This window comes from Melospiza georgiana, chromosome 17, assembly GCF_028018845.1.
Source record: "Melospiza georgiana isolate bMelGeo1 chromosome 17, bMelGeo1.pri, whole genome shotgun sequence".
Classification (NCBI taxonomy): Eukaryota; Metazoa; Chordata; class Aves; order Passeriformes; family Passerellidae; genus Melospiza; species Melospiza georgiana.
In genome coordinates, this window is record NC_080446.1 from 3,721,791 (window position 1) to 3,743,981 (window position 22,191).

At 45.1% G+C, this 22,191-nt stretch overlaps 2 protein-coding genes across 5 annotated transcripts; one reads left to right on the forward strand and one right to left on the reverse strand.

The window, feature by feature from the left end:
* Positions 1-5,060: 5,060 nt before the first annotated feature.
* PPP1R3D (protein phosphatase 1 regulatory subunit 3D) lies at positions 5,061-7,660 on the reverse strand. The gene has a single exon (XM_058036165.1). The coding sequence runs from the start codon at positions 6,997-6,999 to the stop codon at positions 6,082-6,084; it is 918 nt and encodes a 305-aa protein (XP_057892148.1). The 5' UTR covers positions 7,000-7,660; the 3' UTR covers positions 5,061-6,081.
* A 192-nt stretch (positions 7,661-7,852) lies between these two features.
* Positions 7,853-16,231, forward strand: FAM217B (family with sequence similarity 217 member B). Of its 4 annotated transcripts, none has more exons than XM_058036394.1 (5): positions 7,853-7,917; positions 8,930-9,182; positions 10,338-10,443; positions 10,530-10,615; positions 11,002-16,231. In XM_058036394.1, the coding sequence occupies exons 2-5, from the start codon at positions 9,082-9,084 to the stop codon at positions 12,428-12,430; spliced, it is 1,722 nt and encodes a 573-aa protein (XP_057892377.1). In that variant the 5' UTR covers positions 7,853-7,917; positions 8,930-9,081; the 3' UTR covers positions 12,431-16,231. The 4 variants fall into 4 exon arrangements, with proteins under 4 accessions (XP_057892377.1, XP_057892375.1, XP_057892376.1 ...); XM_058036392.1 differs by having other exon boundaries at positions 7,877-7,927; XM_058036393.1 differs by lacking the exon at positions 7,853-7,917 and adding an exon at positions 8,409-8,802.
* The last annotated feature ends 5,960 nt before the right edge of the window (positions 16,232-22,191 follow it).

Genomic DNA, 22,191 nt, shown 5'->3' on the forward strand with positions numbered 1-22,191 from the left:
CCACAGCAAAACTGCATAGAGGCCTGGCCATAAAATAGTGAATTAAATCATTTAACACAAATACGATAAATGACACAAAAAGACTTCTGGATTATACATATAGTTATGGGCTCTAAAGTGACTGTCACCAGATAAAAGCAATATCTGGGTAACAGAGGCTTCTGAAAATAGTGTAATAATGCTCAAGGGCAGGAAAAATATTTGTTTTGTGGAACATTTAAGAAAAGCAATGAATCTGTACATGTTTTGTATGAATTATTTTACACCAACAAAACCAAGGGCAGTCAACAAAGCGCAGCTCTGGTCTCCCCGTCCCAGACATTATACAGTCAAAACAAATAATGATTAAAAATAGGGAACTGAGAAACAGCCTAGCTACTCCTGGACTAAATAAGACAGAAATAACAAACACGGGGTGATTTTTCATTACTTTTTCCAACACAAGAACACAGGGGGCTCCTCAGAGGCCGGTGCTGGCAGCTCACAGCTCTGCAGTCTCCGGCCCGCTCCCACAGCCCTCAGGAGGAATCCCAATTCCCTTCTCCACCCTCCAGGCCCCGCTGCCCGCCCCGGCCGGACCCGGGCCCCGGCGCGGCCTCACCGCGCGGCCTCACCGCCCGCCCTCAGCCGCGCGCCCTCAGCGCGGGCCGCGCCCCGCGGGCCCCGCCGGCCAATCAGCGCTCGGCAGCGCGGGCGCGGGCCAATGGCGAGCGGCGGGGGGCGGGCCCTGCGTGCCCTCAGCGCGGCCGGCGGGAGCGCGCTCAGCGCGGCGGGCGGTGCTGGGGCACTGCCGTTGCCTTTGTCTACAGCCGATGTTTGGGGCCGATTTCCGTGCACACACAGGAATTACTGGGAATGACTGGCTAAACCAGTGTAATCCATTCCTGTGCTTAATTTAGAAGCGCTTTCACTGCCCGAGTAGGTGCAAAGGCACGCTCGGTTACAGGCCTGCTGCGGGCAAAGGGCTTCCGCTGATGTCTGTAGTGTTTACTATGCAGAGGGAACTGGATAATGTGCTTAAGTGGAACCCAGCAGTACACTGGATAATGATCTTAAATGGAATCCAGCAGTACTGGATTATGTGTTTAAATGAAATCCGACAGTGCCAAAAGGGGGGCTTTACCTGTACTGGTGTGCTATTGCTGTATCTATTGCCATATCACAAATACAGATGATAAAATAAATCTCAGCTACTCCAGAAGAGTATCGAGAAGTGTCTCCATTCGTACCTAGAATAAGCAGCAGTAGTGAAGCATCTAGAAGTCACCTTTCACAGCAGCTAAAGCTGCAGCAATTGCAAATAAAATAGTACTGCTGATTCCCAGAAATGAGAAAGATAAAAACTCAATACTATAAAAGAAAAAAAAAAAAAAACTCCACAGAAAGTATTTTAAATACCACGAGATGTCACTGTAATGCAAGAAAATGACAAGTGGTGTGAGAAGAGTATCTGCGCCGAGGAGCTGGGAGTGGGCAGTGCTGAAGCAGATTTGTAAAAAAGCTTTACTGAGAAACCTCCCAAGGACAAAACTTTGCATGAGGAACTTGGAGTATCAGAAGTTTTCTATGAAAACTGAATCCTGCATTGTGATTTCACCACATGAAACCGAAATAATCAAAGCCTGTTTAAAGTCAGTTTCCCTTACCATGAGCAAACACAGAGGCTGAGCCTCCAGCCTTACTCATTCTATAGCAAAGAGAAGTGAGACAGTCCAGAAGTGGATCACACACTTTCCTTCCTGAAATCCACATTGAGATTACTTCAGCTCATTTCTCATTCTATAACATTAGTCTGCTTTGTTTAGTTTAGCAGAAGGGAAGTCAGAGAGGTTTCACCGAGTTATGCATTAAACAGACCAGAACCAACAGTGAAATTACTTGGCCGCAGTCATTTCAGACACATGTGAAAACATCACAGAAAATGGAAAAACTCCTTAGGGTAGGGTATCACTATTTACAGGGACTCATTCACTACAGTAGCAGAAATATTTATCCTTATTACAGTTAAAGGAAGGCATTGTGCTGGCCAAGGTGTTTTCAATCTTTGGCACAGCTGCTGTTGTGTGTGAAGGGTCAGAAGTGTTGATACCAAGAGTTTGAATATCAAGTGTCAAATGAAATACTTGCAGATCTGAGATCACAGGGAGAGAGAAGTTGGGAAAGAAGTCATTACTAATGTTACACTGGTGTTGCCAAATGAATAATCATTCACTGCAGTTCTAAGTCTTTACCAGCTGTGAAGTACAGCTGAGCACTGATGATACACCACATTAAGTGCTGTAGTTACTGACTATACATGGATATTAGTGTGATTACAAATTGCAATTTAATTTACAAATAAACTATGAATTTGAAACTAAGTGTAAAAATATCACCTCTATTAAAAGCAGCACCAGCAACCTATAAGACAAATTTGATAGTTGGAAGTTTGCAGAAAAAATCGATCATTTTCTTAAATAATCTTAATTTTTGAACAACTTAATACAGACATGCCCATGTATTTAAACTGATTTGCAATAATTAGCACTGATTAAAAAGCACCTGGTAATGTATATTTTTATTAATTATGTCTGCTAGTTAAATGTCTTCATTTTGCCTTAGGAGAAACCTGGCAACAGATAATTCCAGTCCTCAGCCCTATCAAGACTGACCCCAATGGAGCTGCATTTCACATGGAGGATAAATCAGGCCCTGCACAGGGACACTCCTAACATGGCACAGGTAGATTTTCATGAAACCTCTCAGGGGAAAGAAACTGGTGTGGGAGGAAAGGCTGCAGCAAGGAGAACTGAAAGAAAATAAATAGAAAAAATAACAATACAATTGTGAGGCCCAGAAATGAACGTGTTAAGTAAAGTCTAGCATGGATTTGGAAAGTGCAGTTTGAGGAAACCCCCGTTCTTTTCTTGCATGAAGCTGTATTAGAATTAAGTAGCAGCAAGCCTTTTTCCAAAATTGGATCTCAATCCTGCAGGTGCTGCAGGCACAGAATTCTGAGGTGAAAGGACAACAGGTTCCATGGAGGAAGTGGCAGCCCAATCATCTTTGAGATACACACAATGATCACTGTATCTTTATCAGGTGCTATTCATTGTTTAGCAACTCAAACCCACCTTACTTTCCAGAGTATGTTACTCTTTAAGTGGCAATTCAAAATTAAGTTTCTTCATGAGCTTTCTTGACAGGACTACCATTGACAGAAACAACAGAAAATTGTGAAAAGCTTTTATTTCAATCTTCTGTATTACAATAGGCATAGTTTTATTATTGCTTTTTGAAATTAATTAAGCACTTTGCAATTTTACAACTGGACCTTTTGTCCAGCATATGTGCTTCATTGATATACTGTGTAATGTACAACCCCTTTTTATTTACATGGATTTCATGTTTCTTTAAAAAACATGCTTGGAAGAACCTTGAAACTGTGGACTACAAGACATTCATTTACTGTATGACAATAATAAATACATGTTTTTAAAAGTGCATTATATGGTGATAACCCTTGTGAAGAATTCACTTTTACAAAATCCTCATTATAAGGGAAGTTCTCAATTTGAACACAGTGCAAGCAGTCAGGTTGTCCTGAGAAGATAAAAATGTGCTGTAAGTTTACCTTCACAACAGGTGCATATGAGCACTAAATGGCTTAATCCCATTTTTGCCAACCAGAAGCCATTTGATGTTCCTTACTGAGTGTGGCAATAAAACCTAAGTGCAAATATCAGCTCTGCTGTGACAGGTGTCAGTACTGGTGTGAAGCTTTAGCAGCTTAACCCGGAGATGGCTCTCAGCTCCACTGAGCCAGCAGTGCCAGAACTGCACTGTCAGCCCTTCCCCAGCAGTGCAGACAGCACAGAGCCAAAGGAAACCTGGAGTAATGCTTCAGTATTTAGTATTCAAGACCTTGCACATGCCAAAACCCTGACAGGTTGTGGAAGGAAGACAATAGAAGCCCAACTGAGACTGCTGAGACATTCATTTCTCCACCCCTCTCACACTGTGCTACATCTGGCATGAACCCTTCTTGTGACAGCCTCAGCTTTACAAAATCTGCCCTGGCCAAGGGAACACTCAGCTCTGACATTTGCTAGCACATGACAGTCTGTCCCAGAAGACAGCAACATCGTTCTGGCACGAAAGCAAGTATTGCTCTGAGCTCCAGCAGCACCCTCTGTGAACTGGTGGCTGGTAAGAGAGGGGTTGCTATGGTGTGCTGTGTTTGCTGGTGGAAGAACACTTCTTCTCAGTAATGTGAGAAGGAAAAAGAGGGGGGAACAATACTTGAAAATTTCTGTGCACGTGTTTTCATGTTCAGATAGGACTGAGCTTTCTGAGCACCCTGCAAAAGGTGCTCAGCAGCTCACAGAATCCTCATTCCTGACTTTGGCTCCTCTGAAAGTCAAACACCAATGGAATGAGGCAGCTTTCTCACTAGAAAGCCCAGCTTTGCTAAATGGGTATCACAACAAAGAAGCAGCATTAAGTTGTCAGACAAATTCATTTTCTTGGGGTTTCTGCCCTTCCAGAATTACTCAACAGACTTTTCGGACTAATATATAATTGGCCATGGGTTGCTTACAACTGTGATTTTACAAACAACCTGTGATTTTGATAAATAAGCACCAATCCAAAATAAGATGCCCAAGTAAGAGGCCTGATTTTCACAGCATAGTTCTAAAACACAGCTCTTCTAATACCTCCAGCCAGCCAGCTCTGAAGGTCTGTGTTACACAAATAACGCTAAACTTTCCATGCAGTAATGATTATGTATGGGAACAATTATGGACAAACTTTTACTTCATAAATTTAAGCCTGTTGCAAAACTTAAACCACAGAATGAAAATAATAAAACAAGAAGCACAGGAAGGTGGTCTAAGAGTTCCTGTGCTCTCCCTGCAGCAGAAGGGATTCAGTTTATGGGTCTGTGTAATTAAGTGCTTTCAAGTTCCTGCTTGTGTTGCAAGGCTGCAAGTCTTGGGAGTTCAACTGTTTTACAATGGCAGCAGTTAAATAAAGAAGTCAAAGCTACTTCTGCAGTAGTTCTGAAACACTGAGGAACAACTGTGATTCAGGGTTCTGGAATTCTATTCCAGGCCTCTGTACTCTGCTCCCTGTACTATTTCTTTTCCTTATATGTATTTATTTATATCATATCAATTTCCTGATCTATAACTTTACCAGGAACAGTGATAAAATAATGAGCATTCATACAGTGCTTTGAGACCTTCAACTGCATTTGCAACGTAAGTCCAATATTGGTCTTGTTTCCCTCAGTAAAAGCAGGTGCACCAGAAAAAGACAATTCCTGAACCACCACCTTGAGAAAAAACCTACTTGGGCATCACTTGACAAAGATGAGAATTTCCCCATGTAGATGTGCCTTACATGCACTTTGGTAACAATCACTCCTGCTGCAAGGAGGAGATAGGAAAAGGCACCTTTAGTTTTTTTCCCAAGGGAAACAGAGGGGCTGATACATTTTCATGTATGTTTTGCTCATAATAGCATTGAATTTCCAATTCAGATACTAATGGAAATATTTAACGTGACTACAGCCTTAATAACATAGTTATATAAATACAAGTACTCCCTACAGTGTCTGTCATCCAAATTATGCATAAATGGAATAGTGCCCTGACTTGGTGAAGTAATATAAACAAAATTGGAAACAAAACCAGTTAAGCCACACTGTCCACTTAGAAAACAAACAGTAGAAAACAGTAAGAGAGATCAGTTAGAAACATTCTATGCAACCAAGAGTATCACTAGCAACAAGAAATGTGTTGTTTTGCTCTCTGGTAGCCTCAGAGCATTCCTGGAAACCATTCTGCAATGACTCATGCGCCCAAAAAACCCACATGGCTTTTCTATGATGGTATCTCACTACAGATTCCGGCCTTTTAACTTTCCCAGAGGTTCAGGGCAGCTTGTGCAGGCCACTGGCTGCCTCCCAGCGCTGGGACACTCGGCCAGGTTTGGCAGGTTTCAAAAAGAAGGCTGTTGCCATAGGAGCAGAGCGCCGTGCCAAGGCACAGAGTGCCACCAGAGCACTGACATGCTGCTCAGCACCGCTCCCTGTGCTCAGATGAAGTGGATCCAGCTCTCCTCACACTCCCTGGGCAGCTTCAGGGGGTGAGTCCGGCACCTCAGGGTGTAATTCTTGCCTCTGTTGTTATCCCAGTACTCCTGGCCATTGACTTGGTACCTTGCTGCAAACTGGACGAGAGTGCTGAGCTGAAGGAGGAAAGGAGGCACAGGAAGGAAGAAAGTGAACACATCGACCTGATCCTGCCCGTTTTCCTCTGGGATGCTGTGGTTCCAACGAGCACACACCTCATGGATGCTTTCCCACTGGTTGAAGGTGTAGCGCACGGACACCTGCTTCTCAAAAGCGACATTCCGAACCTGGATGGTGCCACTGAGCCCCAGATCCGAGCTGCTCACCCGTTCCAGACACACCTGCTGCTCCTGCAGTCGGGATGAGAAATCCAGACAGTCTGCAGGCTGCTCGAAGTCAGGGACCAAGCATTGCATAGTAAACTCCAAGTTCAAGCTGCTGTACCAGAGGTCTGAGTTTATGGAGAGCCTGGAAAGGACGTGCAAAGGGATGGATGGATCCTCCCCAGTCTGGAAGACTTTCACTTCAGTGAGCTCCAAGCCTAAAGCATCAGCAAACCTGACCCTGTTCATGCGGCAGCCGGGCTCCTGGCACTGCACTGCTGCTCTCTTCCTCCTCTCGGGCGAGGTCGGCAGGGACCTCGCCCGGCGACGCATGATGGGCCGCAGGGCTGGGTCACAGCTGGAGGAGGTGCTGCCCGCACGATTATTTGCCTGGGGGCTCTCCTTGGCTGGGGCACTGCTCCGAAAAGTCTTGCTGCTACTTGTATGGACTGCTGGTGGCAGCTGCTGCCTCAGTGCCACTGCTCCTTCAGCCTTTAACATGTTCTCATAGAGATCTGAGAGGTAGCTGGGATTCCTTCGAGGACCACGCACTTCCATTCTTAACTGGTGACAAAAAAACAGCGTTAACACTGCAGGTAATAATGAGCACTACCCCTCTGAAGCACTTAATTTGGGAATGGCAGCCACAGTAAGGTCTGAGGTTATTGCACTGGATACAGCAAGGATCACCTGGAACAATGTCACCTTCGAACGAAGCGTGGCAGGTGTCAGGGCAGCTGGCGGAGAGTCAGCCAGCATTAAGGCGCTGTGCGGGAAGCTGGAGGCAGACTCACTCACTGCCCGATGAACTCCAGATCGCTGTGCTGGCTGGTGGCCCCCAGGCTCAGGCTGGAAAGGGATTCAAGGCTATCACCGCTGATACTGGAGGAGCTCACAGCCAGGCTGGAGAGCGACTGGAGGCTGTCGTGCTGCATGAAGGACTCCAGGCTGTCGGAGAGGTCGCTGGAGGCGCGGTGCGCCCCGAAGCACCGGGTACCGGAGCAGCGGGCGAGAGGGGCCTGCAGGCTGTCCTGGCTGCCTGCGGCCGAGCCCGCGCTCCGGCGGCAGCAGCAGCACGAGCAGGGGGCACACTCCAGGCTGTCACACTGGATGCTGGGCGAGTCGAGGCCGGGGAAGGCTTGGAGGCTGTCGGGCAGGAGAGAGCCGGGGCTGCTGCAGAGGCTGGAAGGCGGGCGAGAGCTGTCGGGCGCGGCCGCGGCGCCAGGCTCGGTGTCGCGGCTGCCGGGGGACGGATCCGCGTTCGGGGCCGCCACAGCGCCCATGGGCGGCGCGGCCCCCGCTGCAGCCCGACCGCGGGAGCAGCTCCGTGCCCCAGCCGGACAGCGCGGCCGCTCCGCTCCGCACCCGCAGCGCAGGCGCCGCTCCCCCGGCTCCGCCCGGCCCAGCCCGGCCCGGCCCGGCCCCCGCGCTCTGCGCTCGGGCGGCGCTGCCGCTACCGCTGGCGACGGACGCGCAGTAAGGGCAGGTACCGGGCCGGGGCGGGGAGCGCCGGGGAATGCGGGGCGGCCCCTCACTGAAGGAGCGGCCCTAGCGGAGGGGGGTGACAGCGGCGACGGGGGGGAGCGGAGCGGGCCTGGCTTGGCAGGCGCTGCGGGCACAGTCTGCGCCTGCTGGCGCTGCTGCCATCCACCGCGGGCACTGCCTGCCATAGCCAGGAACACAGCCTGCCACCATCCCGGGCCCTGCCACCATCCCGGCACTGCCCGGCCGGCGCTGGCCCCTGCGGTCGCTGCTCTGCCCGGTCCGGTGCGGGACTGCGGCGCTCCGGGGCTCCGGGGCTCGGCTCTGCTGAGCGCGGCCGGGACGGGATGCGGGGAGGCGTTTGAGGGATAGGACGCGATCAAGTGTCAGTAGATACGGACATTAATATGACTGTAAATACATAAACAGCACTGCAATAGGAGTAAAGGTGCGCCAGGAGAGCTGCTTGTCACCTGTCACATTTGCAGACCATTGTGAAGCCCTGGAACTGTGCAGTTCCCTGGTACGGGAATGCAGTTCCTCTGAAGTAAAAAAACCCAATGGATGCTCCTGCTAAATATACTAAAAATACTCCTGCTCTGAGTATTTTTAGTAGGAGCTGATGAGACATTTGTTTTGGAAAAAGAAAAAGATGAAGCATTGGTTACAAAATTTGCATATATGCATATCGGAAGAGCGCGTGTTGTGACACAGAAGTGCCGCTCAGCTCGCACGGCAGCAAGGTCGGGACCTGCTCCCCATCCCCTGGAGCAGGAACTCCCACCCCCAGCGCTGTGCCCGGAGCTGCGCAGGCTGAGCGGGGATGGGGATGAGCACATGACACTGCCCGGCACCTCTGGGAGCACGGCCGCACCCCAGGTATTCCTTATTTTGGGAATAGTAAATTGAGCGATGCTGCTTCCCACTGAGCGAGTGCTGGGGGAGGGGACTGTTTTCCTGTCCAGTTTGGTGGCTGATTATGTTTATCTTCCTGCTTTAAAAATAGAATCGCATCGGGAGGATTTTGTTTGTCGCCAGCATCTCCGGGACGTGGGGATGTCTGCATTGGATAGATTGTGTCTTGCAAAGCCAAAATACTGGAGCCGTTTGAAGATTATGTAACAGTAAAGGTGCAGATTCCCTTCGGAAAGAGGAATAATGGGACCAGGCATTCAGGAATATCCCTTATTACTGCACAGAGAGACACAGCAGAGGGAAAACCACAGCCACACCAATGAAAACCACAAAGGAATGGTAAAGTAAGGAAATTTATTTCGCTTTTTATAGTTACTGGAATGTCAACATGCTGGGTTTAGTTAATAAGTGCCTGGCTGTCTTGTTCCCACTGCCTCCATCTCCCCTGGTCCCAGGGACAGAAATGATTGTGCAGGATGATTGTGCAGGTCACAAGGTCACAGAGGTGACTGCAGCAATGCTGAGGCACAGGACCTAGTTTCATACTTTAATAAACTCTTGAATTTGTGAAATCATGTGTTTTTAAAAACAAAATCTGACTATACTGACATAAATCTGAGAACAAGATGTACAGCCTGGCAAATTAACTGAACTGCAGTAAGGCTAGATTAGATAGAAGGGCACAGTGTGATTATTCCTGCTCTGAAATAATATTTTGGAAATCAGTAATGCTTCTTGTTTCTAGAGCAAACACTGTTCTTATTCGTGCAGAATATGCTGATTTATTTATTCTGTTTTTACACAGAAATTTATCTGGTTTAATTAAGGAACAATGTTTTAGTTCTAAGCTGCCCAGATCAGTAATGCCATTCCTTTTGCTTTCATATGAGCTTTTTCTCTTAATAATATTTTCACAAGCCTATTATAATATGAAATAAGGAATTTTCCTATGCCTTCATTGGGAAATACTTTGTATTAATACCAGAAGAGACCTTATGCTCCCTGTTCACTTCCACTCCTTAGCTTCAAAGGAATAATCCTTTAAATTTTGTTGAGAATGTGCAAATGGGGAAGAAAAGCAAGATTTGGCTTCATATGTGACCTTCATATTGCACTTTATAATTGATTTTACTAAATTGCAATTGGAGCACCTACCAGGTACTATAAAATCAGTAGTTAAATATCTGTAATATTTATTATGTCCAAAGAAGCTTGGGATCCTCTGATAGAAGATTCTATATAAGGGCTACATTCTATTATTATATCATCTGATAGAAAGATTCACTTTTGTATTAATAATACTAAAAATACAGCAGTGCAATTGTAGTATAAAAAGTAAAAAATTGCCATAGTGGCATAGTCCTGATGAACTTTAAGAATGACAATCAGCCCTTTTTTAAACTCAGATATACTCTCAAGTTTTCATTGTACTTCCATTCTGACACTCATATATGCTGCTATTTATATCTGATATTCTGTTTTATACTTTGTGGTTACAGTAATGGAAAAAGCCATCCAAGCACCAAAGGACTAAATAAACCAATTTCTTATGCGAAATCTCCTCCTGGAAGATTAGGCAAAAATGTATCAAGTGCCATTGAAAAGGTAAATAATCCCCTTTTCTAACATGAAAATGGTACCTACTCTAAGTCAGCTTCTTAATAACATCACAAACTTTCATATCCCTTCAGATTTCCCATGACACTCGAGATGGTCACCAAGCAAATGTTTATAAGAAGGGAAGGAACCAGCTGGATGGCAATAATCAGTCAAAAAGGTAAATTTTATGTTAAGATTATCTGTTTAATGTGTGGTCATTTCAAACTGGTTGACAAAATGCTTGTAATGAAATTGGAGCTGCATTTGGCTTAGAGATCATCATTTATGAGAACAACAAATTTAAGTTACCAAAATGGAAACTTGCTATCCTGCTTTAGTGAATGCTGAGGCAAAACCATAAAAAATCCCAACAACAAATCAGTAGTAGGCAGTGTTATCTCTAGCAGCAGTTATTGATTTTGCCTCATTACCAAATTTCTGTGCCAGTTTTAGCTTCAGTCATGGAGACAGATCCCCATCCTTGAAGGGATGGCAAGACCTTTGTAAGCTGCTGTTCAAAGGCAATGACCATTCTAACAGGACATGAACTTCCTTTTCCTTTAGGATCCCCAGTGTTTGCAGCTCACTGCACAGTGCACAAGGACCAAAGAGGAGTCCCCCAGAAAGGAGGCAAAACGAATCCTTCCTGCACAGGAGTCCCCCAGAAAGAATGAAAAATGAATCCTTCCTGCACAGGAGTCCTCCAGAAAGAATGAAAAATGAGTATTTCCTGCAGAGGAGCCCTCCAGAAAGGAGGCAAAATGAATATTTCCTGCAGAGGAGTCCTCCAGAAAGGAGGCAAAATGAATATTTCCTGCACAAGAGTCCTCCAGAAAGAATGAAAAATGAATCCTTCCTGCACAGGAGTCCCCCAGAAAGAAATCAAAGTGAATCCTTCCTGCACAAGATCCCCCCTGGCACAAAGGGCAGCACACAAGAAAACTTCTGTAGGGCTAAGGATGTCCCAGTTCAGCATTTTTACTGCAGTAGAAAAGAACAGCTGGGGAGGAATCACGAAGAATACATTGCTGGAGCCAGCCCAGGCTCTTCGAAATGGCAAGAAGCATCTGTTGGTGAAATGTTTCTTGATTTTGAATCGGTGCAAATTATTAAAGAAGATGCTGAAGATGATAGTGCCAGTGACCTCTCTGACTCAGAAAGGATTCCCATTCCCCCCTCTCCCTGCACACCACCAGAGCTCATCCTCAGAGCTGAAGAAATCGACCCGCTTTGTTTGGAGCACATCCCTGAAATGGGATTTAAAGAATCCGAGTATTACTACCCCGACTTCCTGCCCCCTCCTTTCAACTCGTGGGACCTGAAGCAGCTGGCCACCTTTGCCCACGTGGAAGGGAAAGCCGAATTCCGGCCCAAGCCCTCGGGGGCCCTGGAGAAGTACCTGGAGCGGCTGCTGCAGCTGGAGTGGCTGCAGATGCAGACGGTGCAGAGCGAGAGGGGCAGGGCCACCAAAGGGCGGCCCCAGACCGCCCCCGGCCCCAGCCGTGCCCTCAGGAGCCCCGGCAAAGGCAAAGCCTTGCTCAGCCCTGTGCCCCCCAGGCAGGCGGTGCCCCTGGAAGGGGGTGCCAGGCTGCCCAGGAGCTCTGTGGGTCTCAGGGCAGAGCCCTGCTCTGACACTCGCCCGGCGCGGTCCCTGAGGCTTCCTGAGAGAACTGGGGGTGCAGCAGCTCCCCAGAGGCAAACCGGTGATGGAAGGAGTGACCTGAGGAAGAAACCAGCTCCAAAGCAGCAGCTTCTCAGTCTGCAGCCCCCCGAGAGCAGCCCTAAAATCCAAAGTGTTGGGAACATCAGACCCCCTAAGCAAACCCCAACGTTCCACGGTGCAGCTGCTCCCATCAAAGGCTTAAAAACACACGTGTGTACAAATCCAAAGAAAAATGGCAATGCCAGCAGTTATGTTCCTCCTAAAAAACCAACAGTGGACAGGAAAATAAAAACAAATGGCACAAAGCAAACGCCACGCAAATTTCAGTGAATGTTGATGCTTCGTGACTGCTAGAAAGCATCTGGCCAGTGCAGAAAAATCTTTTTTTTCCTTCATAGGAAGATCCTGAAAAAAATGTTCCTGGCACGTGGTTCTGAGTCAGCACTGTTCATTTCTATAGATTTGATCTTAAGCCAGCAAGAAATGTTTTCTCTGAAGGCAAATGTCTTCCATTGGTCTTTCCTCAAAAATATTGATAATTGCTCAGTGAGGATGACAATAGCACAGTGTGAAGTTTAGAGAAGTGTAGAACGTTCTGTCTGCACCACTGAGTGTTCCTTGTATCTACCCTGCTGGGTGTGAGGGAATAGGGTCCCGTGCTCTTTCTCCTTGCCCAGGTGTGCTTTTTGTAAGACGGGTTTGATTTTGGTGTTTTTATAAAATAATGGAGCCTGTTATCTATGCAAAGTCAACTCTAATTCTTCACAGAAGATGATGAATTGGATTTTTTGGATGAAATAGGTTTTATTTTTTTGAGAAGAAGAAGAATGGAGATAATGTTTTGAAATATTTTAATGCAGAAAGAATTCTTTTTAAGACAAAGTATTAGGGACCAGACAGCATCAATAATGACAGATTAAGAAAATGGAATGTGTATTTTTATACCCTGGGATCTTCACTGTGTTTACAGACAGCTTTCCTGGAAGTTCATTTTGTAGGCCTTGATGCTTTTTGTCATTTAGGGGAAATGACCAGATTTCAAATTGCACATGGATATGTTTGAGTCATGCAAACTAAGGCTTTTAGCAGAGACTGTGTGGCCTGGTTTTCAGACCTGGTGGCCCCTCAAAACATAAGAAACAGACTCTTAAGGGAAGAATTTAAAGGGTGTTGTAAGTTCAAGCAAAGATATATTTTGATACAGAAGATACCTATTTTTAGTCATCTGAGATGACTCTTATTTATCCTGTGGTCCAGTCTAGCTTGGCTTCTTAAGGCTCAGGGAGGTGAGATGGGGAAATGTCCTGCAGAAGGAAATTGTACAACCAGGACTGGGTCCTGTGCTTGGGCCTTCTGTCTTCTCTTGTGTCTGTGAGACACAGGAGAATACAAAGGATAGTTCTGAGAATATTCAAGTGTCACTTGATCTATTAGAATTTCAAATCAATCACAGGAGATGGGGACAGGATCTTGTTAAGATGAAATTCTAAAGAATGTTTTTTACTTTCAAATCCTGGTGAGGTATTTTCCTCCTCAGCCACCAGTCCCAATCTTCATGAGAAATGAGCTGAGCTTTGATGGACCAGATTCTGCAAGAGGATCCTTCACATTGTGACAGAAAATGAAAAAGTAGCAAATACTAAAGAGTACATTATGTATATAGCTAAATTGCACTTCTCTTGGTGAGCTCATCTTGGTTTTAAGATGCTTAGCTGTTTCTATCTTTCATTGTGCCTACCAGATCTTCAGCTTTGTAAAATTTCAAAGCATGAATTTATATGTAGTTTGAAAAGTGAGAATATTAAGAAATGTAGTAATAGAGTATTTTACAGTATATAAAAACATTGCTCAGGAATAGCCTAAGAAATATTTTTAGTGGTTTTTTTCCTAGTCTACTGGAGACCAAATGTGAAATTTTGAATTGGTAAAGGAAATGAATGTAATAGACAGTATTTCATGTCCAGAATCAGTATTTGTAAAGTTACACTTAATATGAGCTGTAGTTGCATGTACATTGAGCTCTATGCAATTCAAGTGGAACTGACTCTGAGATGCTCGAGGAGCAGGAGGTGGCTGTGTCAGAGGTGGTGGCACTCAGGATGGGATGAACACCAGCAGCTGCAGAGGACCAGCACATCCCAGGGTTGCTGTTTCACCCTTTTGTTTTGGTCCAGCCTCCTGTATTTCAGCTTTTTTAGATGAAAGGTTCCTGCACCCAGTGTAATATTTCAAGCTCTGGCCAAATTCTGCGAGCCTGCCTTAGCCAAGTGTTCCTGATTCACATGAGCAGTAGTGAAAAACAGGAGAGCTGCTTTGCCAATAATCAGGATTTTAATGCACTGTTCTACTTCACTGTTACAAGCTCCAAACCTGAGGTGAGCAGGATCCAGGCAATAATCAGAATAACAATTTAAAAAAAAAATCTGTTAGATCCAGTAAATAATTTAGCATGTTGTTATAGCATTGAATATTGCTGGATGCTAAAATTTCTAAATTGAAGCTTTCCTGGGGTTGTAAGGAGGGCATGTAGATACAGGCACATTTTGCATGATCCCTTCTCTAAGAATAAATAAACTCCATTTCAACCAGCTGTGACCAGAGCAAAGGTGATTGGCACTGGGAAAAGTCTTTTGTCACAGAGGTAGGAAAGTTAGAATGTAATATTTGTAATGTGGACTCCAGTCTGTTGTTGGAGACTGGAAAGGGAAGCAGGTGGGGGTGGTGATGGCACTTTAAAGGAGTCTGAAAACTTGTTCAGCACTGGGATCTGGCCAAGTAGGTTTGTCTCCTGTGATAATCACACCAGCCTAATTTCTGTCATTGATTTGGTACTTCTGACATGCTTGTCTTTGTTCATACAAAGAAATTCTGTGTTTGCCTCAACAAACAGCTCTTGGCTGAGCAGATCTCCAAGGGCTGGGTTTTATCCTGTCTCTATTTTAACTTCACTGTGTTCTGGGCCTACAGGTGAAAAGAGCTCCTTGTATGAAGAGGACTGTGGTTTATATTTATTTCATTTTGTATTGCTGGATATTGTCTTTAGAAACACTTCTGAACAGAGCAGAAAAATTTATTCCATCAAACACATTCAGTTTAATATTAATTACTTAAGATACTTCCCCAGCACCGTGTTTGTGTGGCTATCTGCCTTTTTAATACAAAATTTAGCAATATGATCATGTGGATCTAAGCCTAGCACTGGTGATGCTTCTTGAAGAAGAATAGATTACTGTGATGTGAGATATTTAAACAGAATGATTTATTTTTTTGCTAGAGAATGTAAAGGTTTATTGTTCTGCAGTATTACCTACAGAACAAATATGCTCAGGTTGTACTTCAAATAAACAGCCAGACTCTGCTTCAAGTTGCATGAGTATAAACTTTGAACAACTCAGTTATTTTCAGTGAAATGACCCTGTTAGAAGATGTGAAGAAACAGAATTTCACTCTAATATGTATAAACTGTTTTCCTTTAAAATTGAAATATTTAATATTTAAAGCAATATTGTTTTTCTCTTGCCATGTTCCTTTTTTCTCCACTGCTTGCATCTCATGCTGAGGGCAGTAATTTTCCCACCTGGTTTTCAGTGGGATACAGCAGGATAATGCTGCAGGGAGGGAGGGAGGTGCTGATTCCATTGGGCTGAGCTGTCCTGTTTGACTGCAGACTCTGAGATCTGCCCTCATCCTGTCACTGTTTGTGTCCTTTCTCTTTTTCATTCATTGTTTCAGGTAACTTGGACCTTGGATTTGCTATTTAAAGGATCTTGTTAGAATTCTGAGAGAATTTTGACAGTTTTTTCAGCCAGTATGTGCTTTTTTGGAGCTGATACATAAAATTTCTACAGTATGAAATTGCCTAGAATGCACTATTTTTTGCCTTATTTTAAAGGTATTGAGCCTTTGTTGCTCCCATTGCATTGGTGGGTTTTCATCTGAAAAATAAACAGACCATGCTGGAAGGACTGATCTTGATTAACTGAGGATTTGCAGACCAGCTTTTGATGTTGATATTCATGTATTCTTATTTATTTGAACTTTTTGTGGATATTTTTGCTAGTAATTCCTTGGGAAAGTGATCTTGTCATTCAAAGGTCCCGTATATTTGCTACAATAAAAGTGAGACACTGCCCTGTTTGTTGCTGCGTTGTATTTCTTTCTCAAGATGGCACCACTGAATTTTCTTGGAGAGAATTTCAATGCTGTCGGGTGGAGGGGGTGGCTCAGCACATCCCGGCTCCTGCTGGCCAAGGGAAGCCAGAAAAATACGGAATTTTCCTTCATCTTTGGGCAGTTCCATCCGGGATCCAGGGTGTGGGAAATCCCGGGCTGGATTCTGCCCAGAGTCTGGAATTGAGTTAGCAAAAGGGAAAACCCGGACCGGATTCAGCAGAAAGGGAAAACCCGGACTGGATTTTGGCCAAAGTACGGAATGGAGCCGGAAAAATGGAAAACCCGGACCGGATTCCAGGCAGAGTCTGGAATGGAGTTGGCAAAAGTGAAAACCTGGACCGGATTTCCCCTGGAGTCTGGAATGGAGTCAGCAAAAGGAAAACCTGGACCGCATTTCCAGCCGGGGTCTGGAATGGAGTTGGCAAAAAGGAAAACCCGGGCCGGATTCCGGCCGGAGCTCTGGAATGGAGTTGGCAAAATAAAAACCAATCAAACAAATCCGGATCGGAGTTCCGGCCAGAGTCCGGAATGGAGTCAGCAATGTGGGCCGGATTCTGGGTAAGAGAAGCTGAGCGTGCTGTGTGTCCCATGCCTGTCAGATTGTGAGATTCAGCATCAGCTCGGTTGGGCGAGCTCAACTCACTTGTGTTCCAGGTAACAAGGCATGACTGCCAAAACGAAGGTCACAACTGCTAATTAACTGCTAAAAGGGCATATCTGCTAATTAAACTGCTTTTGTCTGGAGTTTTCAGCCAAAAGGCAGTAGGAGCTTTTGTGTGCACTTGCATTGTTTCTTCCCTTCTTCAGAAAGTGCGTTACCAAAGCGCCCTGGAAGATTATGGGGACACCTATGAGGAAGGAGAGTTAGAGCCTAGAAACTCCCCTGGCTCCATCTCTGTTTGCAGTGAGGATTGCCTGATGATTGTTTGAACACTCTGGGCCCTATGTTTTCTGCTCTGGAAGAGTCTGTCAGAAGTGATCTCCATCACTCAGTTAATGTCAGAAGTGACTATGGTGCTGCAAAGGCTTTTGGCAGGAGCAGTGACAATTTCAGCAAAAAGAACCATCTGTGCATGAAGGGATTGCAGTGTTTGCAGCATGAGCACCTGGCCTTTCACTCTTCCACTGTTTCAGGTGGGCAGCCAAAAACCTGGCATGTCTCAATGTTCCTCTGTGCAGAGGTGATGGGGGGATTTTGGCACTGACACAAATGGAAGATCTGATATTAAGGATGCTCAATTCAGTATGCAAAGGGAAAAACCCTAGATCAAACTAGGCCTGAAATTCCAGGCAGAGTTCCATATGGAAATAAGTCAGTTTTGAAGAGAGAAGGCAGTTACCTGCTAGACCACTGTATAGTCCTTTGTCTAGTAAGTGGCCTCTTTAAATCCAAGATTAAGTTTAGTACAGTGCCACATTTTATATTCTTTATATATGACAATGAAACATTGAAGAGAAAGTTCACTTCTTCTCTGCGTTCACACATGGGACAACTCTTCACTCTTACAATCTGCTATTGAACAGTTGGCTTTCACTATTATAAATTTGCTTTTGCAAATTATTATAACTAAAAATGTTTTTAAAAAGTAACTGCTTTTGTAGCTACTGTGCAAATTATAATTGCTTTTGTGAACAGTATAACTAAAACTGCATGAAGCAAGGCCATCACAGGATGTAAGCAGGCTTGCAAAAGATGGATCACAAGACATGACTCCTCTTGCAAAATGTATTGATGCCTCAGGTTTTAGCTTTTATATTTTTCAGATTCTGTGCTGCTTAAGTCCAAAACAGCCCAGGCAGAGAACAAAGTGCCATAAAAGCAGAAAACCAAGTCTGAAGTGGCATCAGAAAGATGCCTGAGACTGTAGCTATGGACTTACACAATGCTAGGGCAGCCAGAGGCAGAGCTGTGGTAAACAGGCTCCGAAAAAGTGCAGTTATTTGGGGAAGTAATGCAATGCAATAGTACCAAGGACTGCTTGCTAAAGAAATGGGGGTGCCTCTGGCTGTTGCCACACACCCAGAACTGTTACTTTTGCATTATTGATGTGTCCTTTATTATCCCATAATAAACTCTTAAAGTTTTGAGGACTGGGCTTTGTTTCTCCCATGCACCCTCCCTCCTTCAGCATGAAAGAGGCACTTTCGGTGCTCGTGTGTGTGCTGGCATCTGCTGGCTGTTGGTATCATGGCACTGCTGTAAATAATACATTAAAAGCTATGGAATTGTTGTCAGAAGAGGTTATTCCCATCAGTGAAAGAACTTTCTGCTCTAAATTAGCCACAAGTGCCTCTGAGGGGGAAACTCGTGGGTTTCATCAAGCCCTCATGATAAAACAGATGAAATTATAAAAAAGGGATGGTGTTAAATTTCCCTATCAGGAAACCACAGATGTGATACTTTTAAATTTTGAGGTTTGGACATGTCTGACTGTGTGTGATTGACCTCTGCTCATGAAGGCTGTTGGTGTTACAATACAGAAATGAGGGAAGAACAGCTCAGGAGATTGTGTTCTGCCATTAGGTAAATTACACATGCAGGAAGTGTTGGAATTAGTTACAAATCTTGCTCCTGTTCTATTACAATTTTGTGCTGAAAGAAAAATGCTTTGCTTAAGGCAAGCACTAAGTCTGTGAGCTAAGACACTGTTTTTATGTTTCAAAGTTTACTCAAACAATAAATTTTGCTTTCTCTTGGATATTATTAACTAATAATTCAAGGCTGGGAACTTCAGTCAAGTGTGATAAAAGAATTTGGCTGAGTGGCAGCCACGTTCTCCTAAATGCCAGCAGCAAGATCTGTTTACACAATAAATCACTCCTGTGATAAACTGTCCTTAACTTACAACTCCAGATGGAAGACTTCAAGTCAGGCCAGTGATTTAGCAGCGCTGCTAATACCTGAGGTGACATTTTTATTGCAGATGATAATAACCATATTGGTTAGATTAGAGTTATGCTGTGCTTTGCTGTTTCTTCTGAAAGTTGGGCAAGGCTGAAAATAATAAGGGAGGCCTTCTGTGTGCTCATTGCTTGTGTAAACTCCTGTTGGGTTTTGGGTTTGGAGCACACCCACACCTGAGATGTGATCAGACCCATGGTTGCTAATGTTGGTAGAGTTCTCTCTGCATGGGACAAAACCCTGTTGTGATGAAACCCTGTTTCTTGGGGAATGAGAATGTTCCCTGGACGTGCTCACAATTGCACAGCCTGTGCCCACACAGGTGGCAACATTCAGTGCTTCAGCTTCTTCAGGGATTTTGAGACTTGCACACACTAAGCTGACACAGTTTCCCAGCACCACTGTGAGATAAAGATGCAATGTTTACACTTTAAAGAGCAGAAATTTAGGCTGAAGGCGCTGCTCAGTTGAGCACAGTCACACAGAGAGCTGTGGCAAACTAAGGATGGCACTTCTCAATGGTGCTGCACAAGATCTTGCCTTTCACCAACAATGCTGACCTTTGCAGCAGCTTTTAGCCCATTCCTTTTGGGCAGACGTGAGGGAAATGTGCTCTGCTGTGGTCACATCAAACCAGTACAAAATCTCTGGGAACAAAGAGTGATGGAAGCAGCAAATAATGAAAACCTTCATTTTACAGCTAAGGGACAGATGTACAGCAATTCTAAGTCAGCTCCTGTAATTAAAAAGAGACCTCTAGAATGGATCTAGATGTTAAAAATCCCCTTTTGTCACTGTAATAACTGAAGTATCATTATATTCATAATTCCCACCAAGCCCTGTCATTTAGGCAACTACCTGGCCAAAAATATTCCTCTTTTTTCTCCCTCAGCATTTGCAGTCAGCAATTTGGTGATGTGACACTTGAACTCCTGTTAATGATCGCTGAACACTTTTATGTAGGAATGACAAAACATGGTACAAACACCCAAATAACCACTCAAACTGCTGAAAGCTGCTGTGAATCCTGTTGTCAACACAGGGACAGGAAATCTGTCACACATCAGCTGGGGGGATCTGGAGCACAGCAAAACTCCAGCACTGAGTCTGTGTGGCAGCTCCATGTGACAATTACTTCTTTCTCCATCTGTGCAATAGGTTTGAGTTGACATCTTTCCTCAAAGGGGAGTGAAGGAAACCTAAATTAGATTATTAATCTCCCATTGATTTAAAAAAAAAGAAACTTCTGCTTGAGACATCAGTAAGATTTTAGAGAAGTTTGGCAGAAGGGAGGCCTAGGCTGATGAGGAACAGCTTCACTAAAAAACTACTACAATCAAAAAGTTTTATTTAGAGGTTTTCATGAGGAGCAATGATTACTAAGAAGTGAAAATGAGGCATAAACCAGCACTTTTCTCCCCTACATCACACATTTGCAGCAATCACACTTTCAAGGCACTATTGCAGGCAGCTGCTCAGCGAGTGGCTCTCAGCCATGGGAGGCAATCCAGGAGACAAACCAAGGGGGAAGAGCTGCAGGCAGCAGCTTCACCTGTGCCACACCTCACAGTGAATGTTGCCATGGCACCCCAGCTGCCCCAGTTTGGCTCTCACAGCTGCTGCTGCCCTGTCTCCATGGCTGAGGGAGATCCATCGGAGTCCCATCACCCAGGGAGCTTTCAGAGGCTCTCCTGGAGGATGCTCTGTCCCTGCAGTGCCCCACAGCAGTGCATTTCAGCCACACCATCCCTGCAGGGCCCCACAGCAGTGCATTTCACCCACACCATCCCTGCAGGGCCCCACAGCAGTGCATTTCACCCACACCATCCCTGCAGTGCCCCACAGCAAGCCTGGGCTGTGGATTTCACCTTTAGCACAGGCAGGTGCCACGTTTCTTCCCAAGGCCCCTCTGCTGGTGCTTTCTATCCCCAAGCCAGGCAGAGAACTCGAGCAGAGCCCCCAGGATCAGCCAGGAACAGCCCTGAGTGCTCTCTGAGTGTTATCCATGGCCCCAGCCCAGGCTTGGCTCATTCCCTCTGGCACAGGGACTGTGTGAAGCCTCTGGCTCATTCAGGGCCTGCTTTAAGCTAAGTGCCTCCATGGCTTGCTGTTTTCCCACTGCTGGAGTGTTTCAATTACCTGCTCACAGTGAGAGGCCTAATCAGGACTCCTGTGAACCCCCATTACTTCTGGCCCCTGCTGTGCCCAAGGCAGTGGGAGTCCCAGCAGCACAAATGTTTATCTCTGCACAATCTTCATCTCTGTCTTTGTTTTGCCTCGTTTATAAAGATCTTACTTAAAAGCAAATGACACACAATCAGTAAAGGGGAAATTAATCAGGCTGGAACCAAAGTTCTGACACTGAGTTTTAAAGGAAACAAGAGACACTGATCACAGGCTGCTCCTACAGAAAGGGGATGTCAGCACGTCAGTGATAAAGTCTTTTTGTCTCGGGCAGAAAGCTCTTCCCTGTCTGCTGTTTCCTCCACTCTGCTGAGCAATGGGATCCCCTGGGATCTTTGGGCTGCCACAGAAGGACTACGAGTTTTAATCAAATCTTTCTGTGCCAGTTTGGGGTCATTTTCTTCCCTCTGAAAGATCCATTTGTCCTGATTAAGGTTTTACAAGAAGTCACTTAAAGGACAGATAAATGACAAGAGATTTTATAAGTGAAGGGGAAACCACATGCTGAGAGGGTTATAATTAATTCCTTCTATTAATGCCTTAGGTGTTGTTGTATTTCACAATTCTAATAATTAAACACTTAGTAGCAGAGTGTTGGATTAGTGTTTAAAAAAACCCCACAGACCAAGGTGGAGGCTTCTCTCAAGGTTTTCTGAGAGGGAACAGGGAGCAGACATTGCAGCACCTGTGGTAGGGAAAAATTTCCTGAGTCCAAAGGCCATGATCACCTTCAAAGAAACTGGAAATAGGCTTTTCCTTTTTTAACATGAGCTGGTGCTGACAACTGAGAACAAAGAGAGATTTATGCCATTCCAATGGCTTTCCTTTTCAG